The sequence below is a fragment of the Salvelinus fontinalis genome, chromosome 27 (assembly GCF_029448725.1).
Source record: "Salvelinus fontinalis isolate EN_2023a chromosome 27, ASM2944872v1, whole genome shotgun sequence".
Taxonomy (NCBI): Eukaryota; Metazoa; Chordata; class Actinopteri; order Salmoniformes; family Salmonidae; genus Salvelinus; species Salvelinus fontinalis.
Genome location: NC_074691.1, coordinates 39,306,378 through 39,331,495, shown reverse-complemented (window position 1 = coordinate 39,331,495; position 25,118 = coordinate 39,306,378). Strand labels below are relative to the sequence as shown.

The window sequence follows — 25,118 nt, the reverse complement described above, 5'->3', positions numbered from 1 at the left end:
ACATCTGGGATGAGTAATGCAAGATATGTAAACATCATTATTAAAATGACATTAATAAAAAAGTGACTAGCGATCCATTTGTTAGAGTGGCCAATGATTTCAAGTATGTACGTAGGCATGTAGCATACAATATAGCTCAATATTTGTATTGGTTATTTTAAAGTCTTTTATCTTTATCAAGGGTGCCCATCATTTTGAACCTGACTGTATATATGTACTGTAGTACTACGGGTACAAGAAAGTCAAGATCACATTTGTTTGTTTCTTACCAGTTCCAGTCTACAGGCTCATCCAGTCCTCCCGTCCTCTTCAGGAGACTAGACTAGAACATCAGAGAGGGGTTCAGGTTAAGACATATCCTTAGAATACCGTAAATATAGGAAAAAACCTACAGAGTAAGACCGTACGTATGCTAATATACACTTACCACTCCAGCTAGTTCCAGGTACTGAATAATTCTCTCATCGTCCACTGACCCTGTGAAAAGACAACCGTCATGGCTTTAACACTGAGAAGCTATTTATTATGGAGTAATATTGCCTCCTAGTGACACTTAATCTTAAATGTCAAAATGGGGCCCTGAGAATGCCATTTTCACAAGACCATACCTGATACGGGGTAGATCTCCTTCAGAGGGTAGATCACCTGTTGAAGAGAGAAAAAAATAAGTTAGTTAAATTCTGTTGCACTAGTGCGATCTTCCTCAACTGGTGAGTAAGGTTGTGAGCAAAGTATGAATGAACAAAACAAACTAATTAATGTTTTCTAGCTGTTCTCTGAGTGTTCCGTCTGTCAGGTAGGGTTTCTGGGTAATATAGTACTTACCTGTTCTCTGAGCGTTCCGTCTGTCAGGTGGGGTTTCTGGGTAATATAGTACTTACCTGATCTCTGAGCGTTCCGTCTGTCAGGTAGGGTTTCTGGGTAATATAGTACTTACCTGTTCTCTGAGCGTTCCGTCTGTCAGGTAGGGTTTCTGGGTAATATAGTACTTACCTGTTCTCTGAGCGTTCCGTCTGTCAGGGTTTCTGGGTAATATAGTACTTACCTGTTCTCTGAGCGTTCCGTCTGTCAGGTAGGGTTTCTGGGTAATATAGTACTTACCTGTTCTCTGAGTGTTCCGTCTGTCAGGTAGGGTTTCTGGGTAATATAGTACTTACCTGTTCTCTGAGTGTTCCGTCTGTCAGGGTTTCTGGGTAATATAGTACTTACCTGTTCTCTGAGCGTTCCGTCTGTCAGGTAGGGTTTCTGGGTAATATAGTACTTACCTGTTCTCTGAGCGTTCCGTCTGTCAGGGTTTCTGGGTAATATAGTACTTACCTGTTCTCTGAGCGTTCCGTCTGTCAGGTAGGGTTTCTGAGGCAGAAAGAGGATTCCCCTGGGACCGAAACACGTCGTCATCTGGACATAGCCGCTGTCGGCCTCCCACAGGCGGTTCAGGACCCTCAGTAGGGAGGTCTTCCCAGTGCCTGTGTTTCGGGATGAGCCATAGACTTAGTTAGACGACGACTCTTTGTATATGTCCCATTATGTCATCTGTTAGAACATGGGAAACAGCATTGAGAGTTTCTGGGTCTACCTATCTCCATACACTCGTAAAACTGACTATCTTACCGATCCTCTACTTCGGCGATGTCATTTACAAAATAGTTTCCAGTACTCTAATCAGCAAACTGGACGCAGTCCATCACAGTACCATCCGTTTTGTCACCAAATCCCCTTATACCACCCACCACTGCGACCTGTATGCTCTAGTCGGCTGGCCCTCGCTACATATTTATCGCCAGACCCACTGGCTCCAGGTCATCAAGTCTATGCTAGGTAACGCCCCGCCTTATCTCAGCTCACTGGTCACGATAACACCCACCCGTACCACACGCTCCAGCAGGTATATCTCACTGGTCATCCCCAAAGCCAACACCTCCTTTGGCCACCTTTCCTTCCAGTTCTCTGCTGCCAATGACTGGAACAAATTGCAAAAATCACTGACGCTGGAGACTTACATCTCCCTCACTAACTTTAAAATATCAGCTATCTGAGCAGCTAACCGATCGCTGCAGCTGTACATAGCCCATCTGTAAATAGCCCATCCAATCTACGTACCTCATCCCCATATTGTTTTTATTTACTTTTCTGCTCTTTTGCACACCAGTATTTCTACTTGCACATCACCATCTGCTCATCCATCACTCCAGTGTTAATTTGCTAAATTGTAATTACTTCGGTATTATGGCCTATTTATTGCCTTCATGCCATTTGCACACACTGTATATAGACTTTTTTTATTGTGTTATTGACTGTACGCTTGTTTATTCCATGTGTAACTCTGTGTTGTTGTTTGTGCTGCACTGCTTTGCTTCATCTTGGCCAGGTCGCAATTGTAAATGAAAACTTGTTCTCAACTAGCTTACCTGATTAAATAAAGCTGAAAAAAAAGTATATTTTTTAAAGTAGTCCATTTTCTTCTTCTTCTTCTACTACCACGAGTTGGCAAACAAACTGAAAGGGTGCATACTGCCACCTGGAGGGTGTTGTTTGAACAGGTATAAAGTCAAGGATGGCTATTTACTGTCAACAGCAGTTATGGAATGTTTGCTCACAAGTTTAATTCATTGGCTGATTCCTCCTGGTGATATGGATGGAATTATGTGATCCTTCATTAAGCATAGGAAGTCCCAACCAGTTGACTACTTTAAAATGGTGGAAGTCCTCGATGCCAATGGTGATTTCCAAGTAGTGGTCTCCATTTATCTCTTTGTGTTGAGCATATCCACATTTTGAAAACCTTTAAACCCTCCTGATGTCAGACCCCACTATATGTTAAAACAATGGAATTCTCGTCTCCACTACCACAACCGTAGTAGTGCTGTAATAACGGGTAGTCCAAAATTATGTATTTATTTAAAAAGTATAACTAATAATAATGTATTCAGAAATCGAGTTTCAGCTTTATTGAACATCATACCCAACGGCATGTCAAAACACCTCAGTATATGGTTTTATCAAACACCTGCCTAACTAAGGTTGAACAATTTGGGTAAAATTCAGGAGGGAATAAGCAGAAAATCCAGTCGCAAACCTGGGATTTATGAAAATGTACAACCCTACCAAACTATCCCAATATAAGATATTCTCGTCTACCCCTACCTGTATATTATACCCGTCTACTCCTACCTGTATATTATTCCAGTCTACACCTACCTGTATATTATACCAGTCTCTCCCTACCTGTATATTATACCCATCTACCCCTACCTGTATATTATACCGTCTACCCCTACCTGTATATTATAATATACCAGTCTCCCCCTACCTGTATATTATAATATACCAGTCTACCCCTACCTGTATATTATAATATACCGTCTACCCCTACCTGTATATTATAATATACCAGTCTCCCCCTACCTGTATATTATAATATACCAGTCTACCCCTACCTGTATATTATAATATACCAGTCTACCCCTACCTGTATATTATAATATACCAGTCTACCCCTACCTGTATAATATAATATACCAGTCTACCCCTACCTGTATATTATAATATACCAGTCTACCCCTACCTGTATATTATACCCATCTACCCGTACCTGTATATTATAATATACCAGTCTACCCCTACCTGTATATTATACCAGTCTACCCCTACCTGTATATTATACCAGTCTACCTACCTGTATATTATAATATACCCGTCTACCCTACCTGTATATTATAATATACCAGTCTACCCCTACCTGTATATTATAATATACCATTCTACCCCTACCTGTATATTATATCCGTCTACCCCTACCTGTATATTATAATATACCTGTCTACCCCTACCTGTATATTATAATATACCAGTCTACCCCTACCTGTATATTATAATATACCAGTCTACCCCTACCTGTATAATATACCAGTCTACCCCTACCTGTATATTATAATATACCAGTCTACCCCTACCTGTATATTATAATATACCAGTCTATCCCTACCTGTATAATATAATATACCAGTCTACCCCTACCTGTATATTATAATATACCAGTCTACCCCTACCTGTATATTATAATATACCAGTCTATCCCTACCTGTATATTATAATATACCAGTCTATCCCTACCTGTATATTATATTATACCTGTCTACCCCTACCTGTATATTATATTATACCTGTCTATCCCTACCTGTATATTATAATATACCAGTCTACCCCTACCTGTATATTATACCTGTCTACACCTACCTGTATATTATAATATACCAGTCTACCCCTACCTGTATATTATACCTGTCTATCCCTACCAGTATATTATAATATACCAGTCTACCCCTACCTGTATATTATAATATACTAGTCTACCCCTACCTGTATATTATACCAGTCTACCTACCTGTATATTATAATATACCCGTCTACCCTACCTGTATATTATAATATACCAGTCTATCCCTACCTGTATATTATAATATACCCGTCTACCCTACCTGTATATTATAATATACCAGTCTATCCCTACCTGTATATTATAATATACCAGTCTACCCCTACCTGTATATTATAATATACCAGTCTACCCCTACCTGTATATTATAATATACCAGTCTATCCCTACCTGTATATTATAATATACCAGTCTATCCCTACCTGTATATTATAATATACCAGTCTATCCCTACCTGTATATTATAATATACCAGTCTACCCCTACCTGTATATTATACCTGTCTACACCTACCTGTATATTATAATATACCAGTCTACCCCTACCTGTATATTATACCTGTCTACCCCTACCTGTATATTATAATATACCAGTCTACCCCTACCTGTATATTATACCTCTACCTATATATTATACCTGTCTACCCCTACCTGTATATTATAATATACCAGTCTACCCCTACCTGTATAATATACCAGTCTACCCCTACCTGTATATTATAATATACCAGTCTACCCCTACCTGTATATTATAATATACCAGTCTACCCCTACCTGTATATTATAATATACCATTCTACCCCTACCTGTATATTATATCCGTCTACCCCTACCTGTATATTATAATATACCTGTCTACCCCTACCTGTATATTATAATATACCAGTCTACCCCTACCTGTATATTATAATATACCAGTCTACCCCTACCTGTATATTATAATATACCAGTCTACCCCTACCTGTATATTATAATATACCTGTCTACCTACCTGTGTTTCCCACCACCAGCAGATTGGAGCCCTGGCTGATCTTGATACTCAGCTCTTCAACCAGCAGCTCCTCAGAGAAGGGACTCTTGTAAGACACACAGTCCAGGATGAAGGCTGTGTCTGCTGGACCACTGTGGACCTTGTCACTGGATGGAGAGGGGGGGGGGGGGGGGGGGGGGGGGGGTGAAGAGGAAGCAGTTAGCCTAGTGGTTAGCAGGTAGCCTAGCAGGTAGCATTGTGGTTAGCAGGTAGCCTAGCAGGTAGCCTAGTGGTTAGCAGGTATCCTAGCAGGTAGCCTAGTGGTTAGCAGATAACCACTAGGCTACCTGCTAACCACTAGGCTACCTGCTAACCACTAGGATACCTGCTAACCACTAGGCTAACAGTTAGCCTAGTGGTTAGCAGGTAGCCTAGTGGTTAGCAGGTAGCCTAGCAGGTAGCCTAGTGTTTAGCAGGTAGCCTAGTGGTTAGCAGGTAGCCTAGTGGTTAGCAGGTAGCCTAGCAGGTAGCCTAGTGGTTAGCAGGTAGCCTAGTGGTTAGCAGGTAGCCTAGTGGTTAGCAGGTAGCCTAGTGGTTAGCAGGTAGCCTAGTGGTTAGCAGGTAGCCTAGTGATTAAGAGCATTGTGCAAGTAACCAAAAGGTCGATGTGCCCTTGAGCAAGGCACTTAACCCTAATTGCTCCTGTACGTCATTCTGGATAAGATCATCTCCAAAATGACTAAAATGTAAAAATGCCAAACATAGGAGAGGAGAGAAAATCTTTAGCTAGGTTCCCTTCAGCGTTCTCCGCTTTGTGATTACATTCGTAATCCGACCTTCAAAACTCATTCCTGTGCTCTGTTTGAGTACTCTGGAGCATGGAAGCATACTGCAGCCTGTTTGAGTACTCTGGAGATGGAAGCCTGCTTAATGAAACATACTGCAGCCTGTTTGAGTACTATGGAGATGGAAGCCTGCTTAATGAAACATACTGCAGCCTGTTTGAGTACTATGGAGATGGAAGCCTGCTTAATGAAACATACTGCAGCCTGTTTGAGTACTCTGGAGCATGGAAGCCTGCTTAACGAAACATACTGCAGCCTGTGAGTACTCTGGAGATGGAAGCCTGCTTAACGAAACATACTGCAGCCTGTTTGAGTACTCTGGAGACGGAAGCCTGCTTAATGAAACATACTGCAGCCTGTTTGAGTACTCTGGAGACGGAAGCCTGCTTAATGAAACATACTGCAGCCTGTTTGAGTACTCTGGAGATGGAAGCCTGCTTAACGGAACATACTGCAGCCTGTTTGAGTACTCTGGAGCATGGAAGCCTGCTTAACGAAACATACTGCAGCCTGTGAGTACTCTGGAGCATGGAAGCCTGCTTAACGGAACATACTGCAGCCTGTTTTACCTGTCAAAGTCGTAGGAATCTCCTGATGCAGGGTCGTAGTCACAATGTGTCCTCAAGATATCATCCATTACTTCCCTCAGCTCTCCTATCCTGCCCACAACACACACAGCATGACAATAAGCTTTCTGGGTGTTACCACACACACACACACACACACACACACACATGGTTGATCAGTATGCGTAATGTTACCTGTGGGTGTATCCAGCCACGTCTGACAGAGTGGTGGACAGGTCTATTAGCTGACTAAAGCAGCTTATCAGGTAGATACATACAAAGGCATTCTGAGAGGGAGAGAGAGAGGGGCAAAGAGAGGAGATAGAGAGAGAGAGAGAGAGAGAGGGGGCAAATAGAGGAGAGAGAGAGAGAGAGAGGGGGGGGAAATAGAGGAGAGAGAGGGGGCAAATAGAGGAGAGAGAGAGAGAGAGGAGGGGGCAAATAGAGGAGAGAGAGAGAGAGGGGGGGGGGGGTAGAGGAGAGAGAGAGGGGGGGGGGATAGAGGAGAGAGAGAGAGAGGGGGGGGCAAATAGAGGAGAGAGAGAGAGAGAGGGGGGGCAAATAGAGGAGAGAGAGGGGGGGGCAAATAGAGGAGAGAGAGAGAGAGGGGGGGCAAATAGAGGAGAGAGAGTGCGAGAGAGAGAGAGGGCAAATAGAGGAGAGAGCGGGGGGGCAGATAGAGGAGAGAGAGAGAGAGCGGGGGGAGGGGCAGACAGAGGAGAGAGAGAGAGAGCGGGGGGGGGCAGATAGAGGAGAGAGAGAGAGAGAGCGGGGGGGCAAATAGAGGAGAGAGAGTGTGTGAGAGAGAGATAGAGGGCAAATAGAGGAGAGAGAGGGGGGGGGGAAATAGAGGAGAGAGAGAGGGGGGGCAAATAGAGGAGAGAGAGAGAGGGGGGGGGGGCAAATAGAGGAGAGAGAGAGAGGGGGGGCAAATAGAGGAGAGAGAGAGAGAGGGGGGCAAATAGAGGAGAGAGAGAGAGAGAGAGAGAGAGGGGGGCAAATAGAGGAGAGAGAGAGAGGGGGGGCAAAGAGGAGAGAGAGTGCGAGAGAGAGGGGGGGCAAATAGAGGAGAGAGAGAGAGCGGGGGGGCAAATAGAGGAGAGAGAGAGAGAGAGCGGGGGGGCAGATAGAGGAGAGAGAGAGAGGGGGGGCAGATAGAGGAGAGAGAGAGAGAGCGGGGGGGCAGATAGAGGAGAGAGAGAGAGGGGGGGGCAGATAGAGGAGAGAGAGAGAGGGGGGGGGCAGATAGAGGAGAGAGAGAGAGGGGGGGGCCAGATAGAGGAGAGAGAGAGAGGGGGGGGCCAGATAGAGGAGAGAGAGAGAGAGAGAGAGAGAGAGAGAGGGGGGGGGGCAGATAGAGGAGAGAGAGAGAGAGAGAGAGAGAGAGGGGGGGGCAGATAGAGGAGAGAGGGGGGGCAGATAGAGGAGAGAGAGAGAGAGGGTGGGGCAGATAGAGGAGAGAGAGAGAGAGAGAGAGAGAGAGAGGGGGGGGCAGATAGAGGAGAGAGGGGGGGCAGATAGAGGAGAGAGAGAGAGGGTGGGGCCGATAGAGGAGAGAGAGAGGGCAAATAGAGGAGAGAGAGAGAGAGAGGGGGAATAGAGGAGAGAGAGAGGGAGGGGGGCAGATAGAGGAGAGAGAGAGAGAGAGCGGGGGGCAGATAGAGGAGAGAGAGATTTGTGACTGTGTGGTCAGGCACTGCAAGACAGAATAAGAGAAAGTATTGACAACAGGACTATAAAAGGTCCACTAGTTCAGGATCTCTATGAACCTATAAACCTGCTCTGTTATCTTCCTCTACAAGACAGGACATTACATACAAAACCTTTATAACTTATAGCAGATGGTATATACTGCCACCTCGAGGATAGAGCCGGTAATGACAGCAATGAGTGCATGGAAGACAACAAGTAAACTGTGGAGAGAGAGGGGGAAAAACACCTTACTGATGAGGATACTGTCCCCTGGACTACTGTACCTTACTGATGAGGACACTGTCCCCTGGACTACTGTACCTTACTGATGAGGACACTGTCCCCTGGACTACTGTACCTTACTGATGAGGACACTATCCCCTGGACTACTGTACCTTACTGATGAGGACACTGTACCTTACTGATGAGGACACTGTCCCCTGGACTACTGTACCTTACTGATGAGGACACTGTCCCCTGGACTACTGTACCTTACTGATGAGGACACTATCCCTTACTGATGAGGACACTGTCCCCTGGACTACTGTACCTTACTGATGAGGGCACTGTACCTTACTGATGAGGACACTGTCCCCTGGACTACTGTACCTTACTGATGAGGACACTGTCCCCTGGACTACTGTACCTTATTGATGAGGACACTGTCCCCTGGACTACTGTACCTTACTGATGAGGGCACTGTACCTTACTGATGAGGACACTGTCCCCTGGACTACTGTACCTTACTGATGAGGACACTGTCCCCTGGACTACTGTACCTTACTGATGAGGACACTGTCCCCTGGACTACTGTACCTTACTGATGAGGGCACTGTACCTTACTGATGAGGACACTGTACCTTACTGATGAGAACACTGTCCCCTGGACTACTGTACCTTACTGATGAGGACACTATCCCTTACTGATGAGGACACTGTCCCCTGGACTACTGTACCTTACTGATGAGAACACTGTCCCCTGGACTACTGTACCTTACTGATGAGGACACTGTCCCTTATTGATGAGGACACTGTCCCCTGGACTACTGTACCTTACTGATGAGGACACTGTCCCCTGGACTACTGTACCTTACTGATGAGGACACTGTACCTTACTGAGGAGGACACTGTACCTTACTGATGAGGACACTGTACCTTACTGATGAGGACACTGAGCTCCCCTGGACTACTGTACCTTACTGATGAGGACACTGTCCCCTGGACTACTGTACCTTACTGATGAGGACACTGTACCTTACTGATGAGGACACTGTCCCCTGGACTACTGTACCTTACTGATGAGGACACTGTCCCCTGGAGTACTGTACCTTACTGATGAGGACACTGTCCCCTGGACTACTGTACCTTACTGATGAGGGCACTGTACCTTACTGATGAGGACACTGTACCTTACTGATGAGGGCACTGTACCTTACTGATGAGGGCACTGTCCCCTGGACTACTGTACCTTACTGATGAGGACACTGTACCTTACTGATGAGGGCACTGTACCTTACTGATGAGGGCACTGTCCCCTGGACTACTGTACCTTACTGATGAGGACACTGTACCTTACTGATGAGGGCACTGTACCTTACTGATGAGGGCACTGTCCCCTGGACTACTGTACCTTACTGATGAGGACACTGTACCTTACTGATGAGGGCACTGTACCTTACTGATGAGGGCACTGTCCCCTGGACTACTGTACCTTACTGATGAGGACACTGTACCTTACTGATGAGGGCACTGAGCTCCCCTGGACTACTGTACCTTACTGATGAGGACACTGTACCTTACTGATGAGGACACTGAGCTCCCCTGGACTACTGTACCTTACTGATGAGGACACTGTACCTTACTGATGAGGGCACTGTACCTTACTGATGAGGACACTGTACCTTACTGATGAGGGCACTGTACCTTACTGATGAGGGCACTGAGCTCCCCTGGACTGAGGTTGTTATAAACACCAGAAAAGATGGGGATGGAGATAATGATGTAGCTGAGGATACCACCCAGGTAGTCAAAGGTGTTCACTCCAACTGAGAGAGCAGAGGAGAGGAGGAGGAGGGCAGGAGAGGAAGAGAGGAGGAGAGGAGGAGGGCAGGAGAGGAGAAGGGCAGGAGAGGAGATAGGAGAGGAGGTGGGCAGGAGATGAGGAGGGCAGGAGAGGAGAGAGGAGGAGAGGAGGAGGGGAGGAGGTGGGCAGGAGAGGAGGAGGAGAGAATAGGGTGGAGGAGGAGGAGGAGGAGGAGGAGGAGGAGGAGGAGGAGGAGGAGAGGAGGTGGGCAGGAGAGGAGGAGGAGAGAATAGGGTGGAGGAGGAGGAGGAGGAGGAGGAGGAGGAGGAGGAGGAGGAGGAGGAGGAGGGGGGAGGAGGTGGGCAGGAGAGGAGGAGGAGGAGGAGGAGGAGGAGGAGGAGGAGGAGGAGGAGGAGGAGGAGGAGGAGGAGGAGAAAAGAGAGGAGAGGAGGGTTGTTTAGATCCTTTCATTTGCATTAGGAGAATTCTAGAGGTCTCAGATTCAGATGAACGGAGAATTATTATTATATTTATTTTTTAAACACAATCAATCAGACGTACGTGTGTGTGTGTGTGTGTGTGTGTGTGTGTGTGTCTATATATACATGCAGGTGTGTGTCCTTACTGTACAGCCAGAGTTCTTTGTTCATCAGACTCTTCTGGCAGCGCAGCAGCGTCTGCAGTCTCCTGTCTGTCCTCATGTGTTCCACCTTACCAGCTCTGTATTCAGGTTAAACAGCACAGACCACTAAGGCTTAATGCAATAGACACAAGACGGACCAATCATATCACAGTCTAACCCACGTGTCTTTGTGTTTGACTGACCGGTAGAAAGAAGCAGACTCTGCGTTGGACCGGATTTGCATATGCTTGAACCTGGAAGTAAAAAACCTAAAGTCACTTCATTGGTCACTTCACTTTAAAAAAAATGATCACGTGAAAGTACAGCCTATCATGTCCCAAATATCCTATTTATCTGTAATATTACAAGGTAACACAATTGGCAGTATGTTTGCCAATTCCATACAAACAAACGGTGTCTGTCATAATATAATAGAGACTGTAGTTCACATATGATTCCAGTACCTGAAGTCCCCTTCCAGTTTCTCCTGTTCAAACAGAGTTGACACAATTGGTCCCATGAGGATTTTATTGGTGATAGTCCCCACTAGGAAGTAGCCAAAGATACTAACAGGACCTATCCAGCCAGTGCTACAGGGATAAGAGGGGAGAGATGGAGAGGGGGGATAAGAGGGAAGGGATGGAGAGGGGGGATAAGAGGGGGGAGATGGAGAGGGGGGATAAGGGGGAAGAGATGGAGAGGGGGGATAAGGGTGAAGAGATGGAGAGGGGGGATAAGGGTGAAGAGGTGGAGAGGGGGGATAAGGGTGAAGAGGTGGAGAGGGGGGATAAGGGTGAAGAGATGGAGAGGGGGGATAAGGGTAAAGAGATGGAGAGGGGGGATAAGGGTAAAGAGATGGAGAGGGGGGATAAGGGTAAAGAGATGGAGAGGGGGGATAAGGGTGAAGAGATGGAGAGGGGGGATAAGGGTGAAGAGATGGAGAGGGGGGATAAGGGTAAAGAGATGGAGAGGGGGGATAAGGGTGAAGAGATGGAGAGGGGGGATAAGGGTGAAGAGATGGAGAGGGGGGATAAGGGTAAAGAGATGGAGAGGGGGGATAAGGGTAAAGAGATGGAGAGGGGGGATAAGGGTGAAGAGATGGAGAGGGGGGATAAGGGTAAAGAGATGGAGAGGGGGGATAAGGGTGAAGAGATGGAGAGGGGGGATAAGGGTAAAGAGATGGAGAGGGGGGATAAGGGTAAAGAGATGGAGAGGGGGGATAAGGGTAAAGAGATGGAGAGGGGGGATAAGGGTGAAGAGATGGAGAGGGGGGATAAGGGTAAAGAGATGGAGAGGGGGGATAAGGGTGAAGAGATGGAGAGGGGGGATAAGGGTAAAGAGATGGAGAGGGGGGATAAGGGTAAAGAGATGGAGAGGGGGGATAAGGGTGAAGAGATGGAGAGGGGGGATAAGGGTAAAGAGATGGAGAGGGGGGATAAGGGTAAAGAGATGGAGAGGGGGGATAAGGGGGGAGAGATGGAGAGGGGGATAAGGGTGAAGAGATGGAGAGGGGGGATAAGGGTGAAGAGATGGAGAGGGGGGATAAGGGTGAAGAGATGGAGAGGGGGGATAAGGGTGAAGAGATGGAGAGGGGGGATAAGGGTGAAGAGATGGAGAGGGGGGATAAGGGTGAAGAGATGGAGAGGGGGATAAGGGTGAAGAGATGGAGAGGGGGGATAAGGGGGAAGGGATGGAGAGGGGGGATAAGAGGGGGAGGGGACATGAGTGATGGATAGAAAAATGCAAACATCTCTTTATTTTGTCAGTTGTTGCTTTCCATGCTAACCACATACCAAACCAATTAACATATCAATAGCAGTACTATTCCATGTCATGTCTATGCAAATGTTTTCAATCAGAAGTTACCAATTCAAATCAAACTGAGGCGCTTATACATATGAGGTACTATCTGCCTTATAGGGTGTATAACCCATTCAGACCAGTAGTAACATTGGTAGGTGTAGTAGTAGACTAGGGTACTAACCTGTAGTAACATTGGTAGGTGTAGTAGTAGACCAGGGTACTAACCTGTAGTAACATTGGTAGGTGTAGTAGTAGACCAGGGTACTAACCTGTAGTAACATTGGTAGGTGTAGTAGACCAGGGTACTAACCTGTAGTAACATTGGTAGGTGTAGTAGTAGACCAGGGTACTAACCTGTAGTAACATTGGTAGGTGTAGTAGTAGACCAGGGTACTAACCTGTAGTAACATTGGTAGGTGTAGTAGTAGACTAGGGTACTAACCTGTAGTAACATTGGTAGGTGTAGTAGTAGACCAGGGTACTAACCTGTAGTAACATTGGTAGGTGTAGTAGTAGACCAGGGTACTAACCTGTAGTAACATTGGTAGGTGTAGTAGTAGACCAGGGTACTAACCTGTAGTAACATTGGTAGGTGTAGTAGTAGACCAGGGTACTAACCTGTAGTAACATTGGTAGGTGTAGTAGTAGACCAGGGTACTAACCTGTAGTAACATTGGTAGGTGTAGTAGTAGACCAGGGTACTAACCTGTAGTAACATTGGTAGGTGTAGTAGTAGACCAGGGTACTAAACTGTAGTAACATTGGTAGGTGTAGTAGTAGACCAGGGTACTAACCTGTAGTAACATTGGTAGGTGTAGTAGACCAGGGTACTAACCTGTAGTAACATTGGTAGGTGTAGTAGTAGACCAGGGTACTAACCTGTAGTAACATTGGTAGGTGTAGTAGTAGACCAGGGTACTAACCTGTAGTAACATTGGTAGGTGTAGTAGTAGACCAGGGTACTAACCTGTAGTAACATTGGTAGGTGTAGTAGTAGACTAGGGTACTAACCTGTAGTAACATTGGTAGGTGTAGTAGTAGACCAGGGTACTAACCTGTAGTAACATTGGTAGGTGTAGTAGTAGACCAGGGTACTAACCTGTAGTAACATTGGTAGGTGTAGTAGTAGACCAGGGTACTAACCTGTAGTAACATTGGTAGGTGTAGTAGTAGACCAGGGTACTAACCTGTAGTAACATTGGTAGGTGTAGTAGTAGACCAGGGTACTAACCTGTAGTAACATTGGTAGGTGTAGTAGTAGACCAGGGTACTAAACTGTAGTAACATTGGTAGGTGTAGTAGTAGACCAGGGTACTAACCTGTAGTAACATTGGTAGGTGTAGTAGTAGACCAGGGTACTAACCTGTAGTAACATTGGTAGGTGTAGTAGTAGACCAGGGTACTAACCTGTAGTAACATTGGTAGGTGTAGTAGTAGACCAGGGTACTAAACTGTAGTAACATTGGTAGGTGTAGTAGTAGACCAGGGTACTAACCTGTAGTAACATTGGTAGGTGTAGTAGACCAGGGTACTAACCTGTAGTAACATTGGTAGGTGTAGTAGTAGACCAGGGTACTAACCTGTAGTAACATTGGTAGGTGTAGTAGTAGACCAGGGTACTAACCTGTAGTAACATTGGTAGGTGTAGTAGTAGACTAGGGTACTAACCTGTAGTAACATTGGTAGGTGTAGTAGTAGACCAGGGTACTAACCTGTAGTAACATTGGTAGGTGTAGTAGTAGACCAGGGTACTAACCTGTAGTAACATTGGTAGGTGTAGTAGTAGACCAGGGTACTAACCTGTAGTAACATTGGTAGGTGTAGTAGTAGACCAGGGTACTAACCTGTAGTAACATTGGTAGGTGTAGTAGTAGACCAGGGTACTAACCTGTAGTAACATTGGTAGGTGTAGTAGTAGACCAGGGTACTAACCTGTAGTAACATTGGTAGGTGTAGTAGTAGACCAGGGTACTAACCTGTAGTAACATTGGTAGGTGTAGTAGTAGACCAGGGTACTAACCTGTAGTAACATTGGTAGGTGTAGTAGTAGACCAGGGTACTAACCTGTAGTAACATTGGTAGGTGTAGTAGTAGACTAGGGTACTAACCTGTAGTAACATTGGTAGGTGTAGTAGACCAGGGTGAATGGAGAGATGATCAGTCTGCTGGCCATGGTGCTCATCTGTTTACATAACCTCTCTGTGTCCTGACTGATCCGCTGGTCTCTGGAAACACACACATATTTAATCACACGTACACACACGTGCACACACACACGTGCACACACACACACACACGTGCACACACACACACACACGTGCACACACACACACACACGTGCACACACACACACACACTTCAAATCTGTGAATTGTCAAATGAGTGAGAGAGGAGAGGTTGAGGCTATGTCAGTGTGTGTGTGTGTGTGTGTGTGTGTGTGTGTGTGTGTGTGTGTGTGTGTGTGTGTGTGTGTGTGTGTGTGTGTGTGTGTGTGTGTGTGTGTGTGTGTGTGTGTGTGTGTGTGCACGCGTACGGGTTATCAATGTCCTCTCTGAGCACGTTGAGAGTGTAGTAAACGTTCCCCTGGAAGTAAGCTCTGTGGAGACTCTCTGTTAAAGACTTCCTCCAACTCACAGACATCAGACTGCAGATATACTGGTCCACACTCTTCAACTAGGGGAGAGAGAGAGAGAGAAATAAATATATTTAACCTGTATTCAAATTGATTGGGTGATTTTCAAGATATATAAGTCAAATCTTCACATTCAAAAAAAATAGCTGATTTTGTTAACTTGTGAAGTTCAGTGAAGCTGAGTTAACACAATTTCTCCCTTGATACCCAATTCCTGAAAGACAACTACACCTAGATTACTCAATGACGAGTGCACTTTCAGGGCAGGTCCTATAACACACGGTGAGTGAGTGGTTGGAATGACCTGACCTCATAAAAACAGTCACACAGCAGTCAGTGAAGTGTATTTGCTGACATTGTAGTCAGTCCCTTTCAGCATGGACCCCAGCTAACAATTCTAAGGTGATAGAACATTTTTGTAACGTTCTCCTGATGTTTGAGTGTCCAGAATTCCGTTAGTTAGGGGAAAATTCTATGTATGTTAGTGAAAATCTCCGGAGAACCCGATTGAGCATGTTTTGGCGTTAGAGTTAGGAGAACAAATCCGTTACCATGTTCTCATAATATTCTATATTAAATATTCTGGACACGTTTCATGGGATGTTACAAGAACATTCATGTGTCCAGTTTTCTGAGGGTTAGGCGACGATTCCAGCAGTCACACCAAACATACACAGAAAATAGTTGCCATGTTCTCAGAGTATAATACATTCATGTTCTAGACACGTTTCATTGAAACATTGCAAGGACACCCCTGTGTCCAAGGACGTATAAAACACAGGACGTTCTGTCATGGTCCCCTGGAGGTTTTTGACTTGTTCCGGTGACGTTCCTAAAGACATTCTTAGGACGTCGCCTGATGGGCGAGACATTTTCCCTCAGATTTTTTATTACACATGACCCCTTGTTACTGTTGCCAAGCCCATTTAGGCCCTGATTGGTGAACCACTGATTCATTCACAGCTCTTTGTCTGTTCTGTTTGACATTAAGGGGAATGGTCTCTTGGAAACAGTCCTTGCACATCACTGCAACATTCCTATGAAAACGTTAGGCAACATTCTCTAAAAGGTGTGGGAACGTTTGTTGTTAGCTGGGGTAAAACGTGAAGGGTATGGAGTGAGTATAAAAATGTATCAAATTAAAAATGGTTTCAAGTTGACTTACACTGGTGAAGTTGGCAACTGGTCAACGTGCTTGAGAACTAGTGAACTACTCACTGTGGAGTTGAGCAGTATAAGCAGGAAGGCCAACCCTGCGAGGTTCTTGAACGCACCATAGTTCTTGTCAGACAGGACCTCGTAGAACTGACTGGGGATGACTCCCACTTGGTAAATGATCAGCTGTTCTGAGGAGAGGGAAGACGAGTCGGCAAACTGTTAGGGTGCGTCTCAAATGACAACCTATTCCCTTAATAGTGCACTACTTTTGATGAGAGCCAATGGGGACCGCAGGTGACCTGGTCAAAAGTAGTGCACTATAAAAAAGGGAATTTGGGACACACCCTTAAGACGTGTGGCTTGTAAAACAAAAGAAACAAATGCAGCTCATCTCTTGATGAGATAAGGCTTTAGTTAGGCCTGTAAATTTACACAACAACAAAAAAATCACAGGTTTTCCAGAAATATTTGATACCTTCTGATACCAGGAATATTCTAACTAGGTTATATATTTATTTTTTTTTACTTGGGAATTTTATTTGAAAGTTATGAAGATTTTGCAACCCTAGCTGCAGCCTTGCATTGTGCCTGTGTGATTGATTCATAGATTTTTTTTTTTTAAAGAGTCACGTAGTGAACAATACAATAGTCATCAATAGTCTTACAAACATAACCCCCTTCCTCTATCTGATATCAAGAGCACTGACAGGCGTCAGTCAATACAGAGAAGTTGACCTAAATACCTGACTGAGATGTCGTTCCGTTCACCCCAATACGTCTTCATTTATCTAGCAGGCAGATCACGACAAGAATGTGCCGTATCGTCGCTTCTCTTGCCAACTCCACATTTATTGATCTCTCCTCCATTTGTTTGGTCACTGATCACTTTATTGGAGTATTCTGTTTACCTCCAGCCCCATATGAATAGACACAGTCTTATTTTAGAAGTTAAGATGGCGCCTATCTTTCCCATTTATTTGTGAACATTAAAGGTGACCCGATCACTTAAAAGTTGACCATACCTGTGAGTGTGACTCCCACCAACGTCCCCAACATCAGTACGTTCTGACTGGACCATGATGGGAAGAGAACCCTCTGGATGCTGCAGAACCTCTGGACAAAACTCCAGTCTAGTTTGGGCCTTCTGGGTCACACACATACACACACACACACACACACACACACACACACACACACACACACACACACACACACACACATATATACACACACACACACACACACACACACACATATATACACACACACACACACATATACACACACACACACACACACACACACACACACACACACACACACACACACACACACACACACACACACACACAACTACACATTTTTTTGTGGGTCCTGTCATGGTAGATAGTCAAACCAACTAGAGCTGGGAGATGGTCAGAGCTGGTTTTAGCTGGTCCAACCAGCTACTAGCACCATACCAGCTAACTTACCCATCTCAAAACACCTTGAGCTGGTCAAACTGGGGTTTCCAAGCAGCTAATGGTAGGCTATTTCTTTAGCTAGCTGAACATGAGCATTTCTGCTCATGACAACGCATGACCACAGCCGTAATAGATTAGTTATGTACATTATGGAGCATGCTCGTGAAATATATCTACATTCTATTGTCAATGCACTGAAATAGTCCATATAAGCAAAACAGAAAAACATCAAGCCAACAACCACCCACCAGCAGCCAGCGGATGTATTAGGACCAATTAATCAGCTGTCATGAAGCTGAGCTAATGATTAAAAACACTCACCTTTTCGTCCCTTTGCCACTCGCCCTTGCCAGTGGTGGCATCTGCACAGTATTAGCCAAAGACAGTCACAGTAGGCTATTTTCTGACTTGTATAAACTCACTGGCGATATCAGTGGAGTGATTTCACAACTAGTCCCTGGTATGTGATAGTCACAGCAAGACCACGACAAAAAGGTGTAATAAAACAAACCAGGAAGCAAGCTGCTAAAAATGTCACTGTAAAGTTGGTTCATAACTGATCCAAGATAAACCACCGCCTGTCGTTTCCAAAGGTAGAAAACGAATCATTGTGGGCAGAACCAAGTACCGGGATAGCGAGATCCTATTGGTGTGTTATAGCAGCTATTAGCATATTTCCGTTAGGGAACGCCTACTATGTGAAAGGCGCGTGTGCAATATCGCAATTCGCCCTTTCACACTTTGTAAACAACGCAATTTTTTAAAAACTTTGGCAAAGGGTAATGTCTACAAAAACTTAGTCCACTCTGTTCGTAAAATATTCAAGTTTTTGTAACAGAAACCTGTATTGAGATCAAGTGTTTCATCGATGAGAAAATTAGCAGAATATCGGATAAAATCAATATCGCTCCATCTTCTCCCACTAACGGCCACCGGGCTTCCTCACGTTACCGAATTTGTGACGAGAGGAAATTCCAACCGGATGCTTCAGATTTATACATCCGGTGAAACATCTGACACATTGTTCTATATGTGACTTTACTTTATGGTCGTCAAAAACAAATAAACCATTATTGTTTGTCACCCGATGTGTTAGTTCACTAGCTACAGTAGTTAGACCTGTGGGAAAGGATCTTCTTCGGAGTGTGGAAGTTTTGCTTTGTTTACATTTTGGGGAAAACAGTAGAAGAAGAATGCATGAGGTTCCACTGTTCTAAAATGCACGCTGCCATCTAGTGGACAACTTGAATCAACACTATTTTTTCTTTGGTGACTGTGGTAATGTGTATAATACTGTATATTATAATCATATATTTGAAGAGATTCATCTTATTATTTTTTTTAAAACAACTTTAATAATATTTTTTAAGAGGAAAAAACAAACAGAGACATGTATTGTCCTATACATATAGGTCTACCACTGTTGTAATTCCAGAAGTATTGATTTATTCACAATATTCTTATGGCTCGTATAGCTTATCTCTCTAGTCTCCTTCCCTCCTTCACTTCCTAGTCTGCTTTCCTTCATGATCTCTAGGTGCTTGGGTAGCGCTGCATGGCATATAATATTATAGAATACTGGGCTCCTTCCTCTTAAATAGTTGCCTTCCCAGTCCTAGTCCTCTTCTTCCTTCGTAGTCTCCTTCCCTTTATGATCACTAGGGGAGCGTTACGTTGTATTCGTACCAATAATATCTCCTTTCTCTTGAAGTGTACACTCGTTCACTACTTCTCACAAACCTAAAAGCATTGGATTGGTAGAGGCATGAGTGAGTTTTGCCATTTCTTATACTAGTAATTTCCTTTTAAATCAAGTACACACTTTGGGAGAAAGGGGAGGTAAATTGGGACGTGGCCTTGATGTCAGACACTGGAGGGCCAGTAGGATGATGGATTTGTTGTGTGTGTTACTGGCAGTGGTCAGTCCTCTCTCAGCCTATCGACAGAGTGAAGCTTGTAGCAAGCTTCATCTGGGTCAGCTCCCAACGCTCTCCTCCACACAGTCTCAAAAGGGGGTAACACAGAGGGGGGGATTCATAACACTTTCATAACACATTTATAACACATTAATAGTCCTTTATAATACTACATAACACATTCATAACCCTTCATAACACATTTATAACACATTAATAGTCCTTTATAATACTACATAACACATTCATAACCCTTCATAACACATTTATAACACATTAATAGTCCTTTATAATACTACATAACACATTCATAACCCTTCATAACACATTTATAACACATTAATAGTCCTTTATAATAACACATTCATAACCCTTCATAACACATTTATAACACATTAATAGTCCTTTATAATACTACATAACGCATTAATAACCCTTCATAACACATACATAACCCTTACAAAACATATTCATACAATTCAAATATTTATTATAATGATTAAGTAACCCTTACATTACACATTCATAATCAGAACATAACACATGCATAACCCATAACGTTTCACATTCACAAGTAGTACATAACACATGCATAACTCTTCATAGCACATTCATAACCTCCCCAAAAAGCTTATGTCAACTTGTGTACCTTCTCCAGGCTGCTGCGGTGTCCCAGGCTGACCAGGGTCATTCCCAGCCGCTTACAGCCTCGGTACATCTGCCCCTCTGAACGCACTGGTCGCCTCGTCCAACACTGGGACAGGACGGTTAGGGACATGTATGGTTAGCAGTGTTGTATTAGATCCTATGATTAGCGTAGCATTGAAGCTAATATCGGTAGGGTACAGACCTGCGTATTTAGGCTGCAGGTAGAAGAGTCGGGCAAAGCAAAGCCTCTGCATCTCCCCTGCAAACAGAACATCATAGCTGCAAAGAGAGAGAGCGAGTGAGAAGAAGAAAGAGAGAAAGAGGAGAGAGAGAGAGGAGAGAGAGAAACAGAGAGAAAAACACAGAGAGACAGACACAGAGACAGACACAGAGACAGATAGAGAGAGACAGACACAGACACAGAGAGACAGACACAGAGAGACAGACACAGAGACAGACACAGAGACAGAGAGACAGACACAGAGAGAGAGACAGATAGAGAGAGACAGACAGACAGAGACAGACACAGAGACAGAGAGACAGACACAGAGAGAGAGACAGATAGAGAGAGACAGACAGAGAGAGACAGACACAGAGACAGACACAGAGACAGACACAGAGACAGACACAGAGAGACAGACACAGAGAGACAGACACAGAGAGACAGACACAGAGAGACAGACACAGAGACAGACACAGAGACAGACACAGAGACAGACACAGAGACAGACACAGAGACAGACACAGAGAGATAGACACAGAGAGACAGATAGAGAGACAGACACAGAGAGACAGATAGAGACAGACACAGAGAGACAGACACAGAGACAGACACAGAGACAGAGACAGACACAGAGAGACAGACACAGAGAGACAGATAGAGAGACAGACACAGAGACAGACACAGAGAGACAGACACAGAGAGAAATAGAGAGACAGACACAGAGACAGACACAGAGAGACAGACACACAGAGACAGACACAGAGAGACAGATAGAGAGTAAAGTCTCAACTCAATCTATTCTATCTTGTCCTGAGGCACATTCTACAGTAAGATACATCGGTCAGATGGACTCAGCAAACAGAACATAGTTGCCATCTTGTTTCTTACCAGGTCCTGTCCACATCCTCATTCAATCCACCGGTTCTTTTAAGCAGACTATAATCAGACACAGTGTCACACTAAAACACACACATGCAACAAAAAAAACAATTTCCAATTCACACATGAGTATTAATACATACTTGAACATGTGTGAAAAGGACAAATACAAGCACCCACCAAATTATGATTTTATTATTATTATACAAACAAAAACACATACACACTCACACCAGTGGCGGTCGGTGCCGTTTAAGATGAGTGAGGACAATCATTTTAATGAGCATGGCCTTATTTCTATTACAGCATGTCGGATGACTGTCATTCATATTCCATTCACCCAGTTCAATGTAACAGCGATAGGTTTAGCCTACTACATGATACTTTAATTCTCCCTATACCATCATGAGGTTGCTACAACCTAGCCTATCAATTAAAGTTTACAATGTAGGGACACACAGGTCGAGAGAAACATTTGAGATGGCAGACAGTGACACATTCAATACCGCCTTGCACGTTCTATCTTGCATCTAGCGGATCTAGGGTGTAATCATTAGTCCAACAGTTGAAAACAAGAGTTTCTATTGGAAAAATTCAGGCATGTTTTGTTCCATTTGCTTCCGTTTAAGAAACCTTTTTCAACAGAATCGGCGGAATGATTACATGAATTTCATAGCAGCCACGTTGTACTACTTCTCGCATCTATGCGCTCTCCTCTCACCTTTTCCGTTCGCTTGTGGACTTCGCTTGTGCACATCAGCTGTATGTGACCAGGCGAAAAAACATTTCCAAGCCAAACTGCTGCAAACAGCCTACAACGTTGTCACCATATTAGCTACAGTAACGTCATAGTCAACATAGCTAATAGAACTAACCTGTTAGCAAACCCGCTACAATCATACAGTAACGTTACAGTGTGCAGTCAGAAAGCAGTTTAACACTGGCCCCGGTGGCAATACATTTGTAAAACCAAAATCGTACCTTTACTTGGAAGGGTTCCAGTGTTGTGTTGGATAGTCATACCCAGCTAGCTAACATGGCAACCCTCTCTTTGAGCAGGGTGTTTGAGTAGGCTAAACTAGCTAGCTGCATTTGCTAGCTAAGTAAGCGAAGCAGAAAGTAAAAAAATAATAATAATTCTCTCTCTCGCTTCTCCTTCATTATGGAGGAAATGAATTTGTTCAAAACTGTTCAACTATTGTCTTTCTCTCTGTTTGAAGTCAACTACTCACCACATTTTAGGCACTGCAGTGCTAGCTAGCTGTAGCTTATGCTTTCAGTACTAGATTCATTCTCTGATCCTTTGATTGGGTGGACAACATGTCAGTTCATGCTGCAAGAGCTCTGATTGGTTGGAGAACGTCCTCCAGAAGTTGTCATAATTACTGTGTAAGTCTATGGAAAGGGGTGAGAACCATGAGCCTCGTAGGTTTTGTATTGAAGTCAATGTACCCAGAGGAGGATGGAAGCAAGCTGTCCTCCGGCTACACCATGGTGCTACCCAACAGAGTGCTGTTGAGGCTACTGTAGACCTTTACTGCAAAATAGCGTGTTTTAATCAATTATTTGGTGACGTGATTATATTTAGTATAGTTTTATCTACAAAGGATAACTTTTTTAATGTTTTAAAATGTTTATTTTGAGGAAATTCACTGAGGATGGTCCTCCCCTTCCTCCTCTGAGGAACCTCCACTGTCTCACTCACCGCTATCACCAGCTCCAAACACTGAATGATTCTCTCACCATTCTTTGACCCTGGAAAACATCCAGCAGTTAGTTGAGACGGTTGTGTTGGACGATGGTGTTGGTTGGATGAGGGTTAGTCTATGTCCAAAATGGCACCCTATTCCCTTTATAGTGCACTACTTTTGACCAGACCCCATACAGTGCCATTTGGGATGCAGCGTTAGTCTTGTCCACCTGCTGGATGTGGTAGTAGTTAGCCTGGGGAGGTTAGATTATAGCCTGGGGAAGTTAGATTATAGCCTGGGGACGAGGTTAGATTCTACCTTGGGGAGGTTAGATTCTTGCCTGGGGAGGTTAGATTCTTGCCTGGGGAGGTTAGATTCTAGTCTGAGGAGGTTAGATTCTAGTCTGGGGAGGTTAGATTCTAGTCTGGGGAGGTTAGATTCTAGCCTGGGGAGGTTAGATTCTAGCCTGGGGAGGTTAGATTCTTGCCTGGGGATGTTAGATTCTTGCCTGGGGAGGTTAGATTCTTGCCTGGGGAGGTTAGATTCTAGTCTGAGGAGGTTAGATTCTAGTCTGGGGAGGTTAGATTCTAGTCTGGGGAGGTTAGATTCTTGCCTGGGGAGGTTAGATTCTTGCCTGGGGAGGTTAGATTCTTGCCTGGGGAGGTTAGATTCTTGCCTGGGGAGGTTAGATTCTAGTCTGGGGAGGTTAGATTCTAGTCTGGGGAGGTTAGATTCTAGCCTGGGGAGGTTAGATTCTAGCCTGGGGACGAGTTTAGATTCTAGCCTGGGGAGATTAAATTCTAGCCTGGGGAGGTTAGATTCTAGTTTGGGGATGAGGTTATATTATAGCCTGGGGAGGTTAGATTCTAGCCTGGGGAGGATAGATTATAGTTTGGGGACGAGGTTAGATTATAGCCTGGGGCCTTGCTCAAATCCAGAACAAACCATAGGACTATCAGGCGCATAGTACTACATAGAGCCATGACTAAATGGAACTCAATTCAAATCAAATCAAATTTTATTTGGCACATACACATGGTTAGCAGATGTTAATGCGAGTGTAGCGAAATGCTTGTGCTTCTAGTTCCGACAATGCAGTAATAACCAACGGGTAGTCTAACCTAACAATTCCACAACTACTACCTTATACACACAAGTGTAAAGGGATAAAGAATATGTACATGAAGATATATGAATGAGTGATGGTAGAGAACAGCATAGGCAAGATGCAGTAGATGGTATAGAGTACAGTATATAAATATGAGATGAGTAATGTAGGGTATATAAACATAAAGTGGCATAGTTTAAAGTGGCTAGTGATACATGTATTTCATAAAGATGGCAAGATGCAGTAGATGATATAGAGTACAGTATATACATATACATATGAGATGAGTAATGTAGGGTATGTAAACATTATATTAAGTGGCATTGTTTAAAGTGGCTAGTGATACATTTTTACATACATTTCCATCAAATCCCATTATTAAAGTAGCTGGAGTTGAGTCAGTATGTTGGCAGCGGCCACTAAATGTTAGTGGTGGCTGTTTAACAGTCTGATGGCCTTGAGATAGAAGCTGTTTTTCAGTCTCTCGGTCCCTGCTTTGATGCACCTGTACTGACCTCGCCTTCTGGATGATAGCGGGGTGAACAGGCAGTGGCTTGGGTGGTTGTTGTCCTTGATGATCTTTATGGCCTTCCTGTGACATCGGGTGGTGTAGGTGTCCTGGAGGGCAGGTAGTTTGCCCCCGGTGATGCGTTGTGCAGACTTC

The 25,118-nt window shown here is 44.4% G+C and overlaps 1 protein-coding gene across 5 annotated transcripts in view; it reads right to left on the bottom strand.

Annotated features, from left to right (window-relative positions):
* The window catches only part of abcd4 (ATP-binding cassette, sub-family D (ALD), member 4), a 22,617-nt gene extending 3,482 nt beyond the window's left edge, over positions 1-19,135 (bottom strand). The window contains exons 1-16 of one of the 5 annotated variants that reach the window (XM_055885727.1): positions 18,311-19,135; positions 17,549-17,670; positions 16,587-16,714; positions 15,270-15,409; positions 14,845-14,961; positions 11,398-11,523; positions 11,137-11,187; positions 10,937-11,031; positions 10,212-10,333; positions 6,792-6,883; positions 6,600-6,689; positions 5,207-5,352; positions 1,318-1,466; positions 609-645; positions 428-477; positions 270-322 (exon numbers count right to left, since the gene is read on the bottom strand). In XM_055885727.1, coding sequence (XP_055741702.1) covers positions 270-322; positions 428-477; positions 609-645; positions 1,318-1,466; positions 5,207-5,352; positions 6,600-6,689; positions 6,792-6,883; positions 10,212-10,333; positions 10,937-11,031; positions 11,137-11,187; positions 11,398-11,523; positions 14,845-14,961; positions 15,270-15,409; positions 16,587-16,714; positions 17,549-17,670; positions 18,311-18,351 — 1,559 coding nt within the window. In that variant the 5' untranslated portion in view covers positions 18,352-19,135. Of the gene's footprint in view, positions 1-269; positions 323-427; positions 478-608; positions 646-1,317; positions 1,467-5,206; positions 5,353-6,599; positions 6,690-6,791; positions 6,884-10,211; positions 10,334-10,936; positions 11,032-11,136; positions 11,188-11,397; positions 11,524-12,917; positions 12,939-13,005; positions 13,074-14,844; positions 14,962-15,269; positions 15,410-16,586; positions 16,715-17,548; positions 17,671-18,310 lie in introns of those variants that run through there. The other 4 variants (XM_055885728.1, XM_055885729.1, XM_055885730.1 and 1 more) reach the window with 4 other exon arrangements.
* Positions 19,136-25,118: the final 5,983 nt, after the last annotated feature.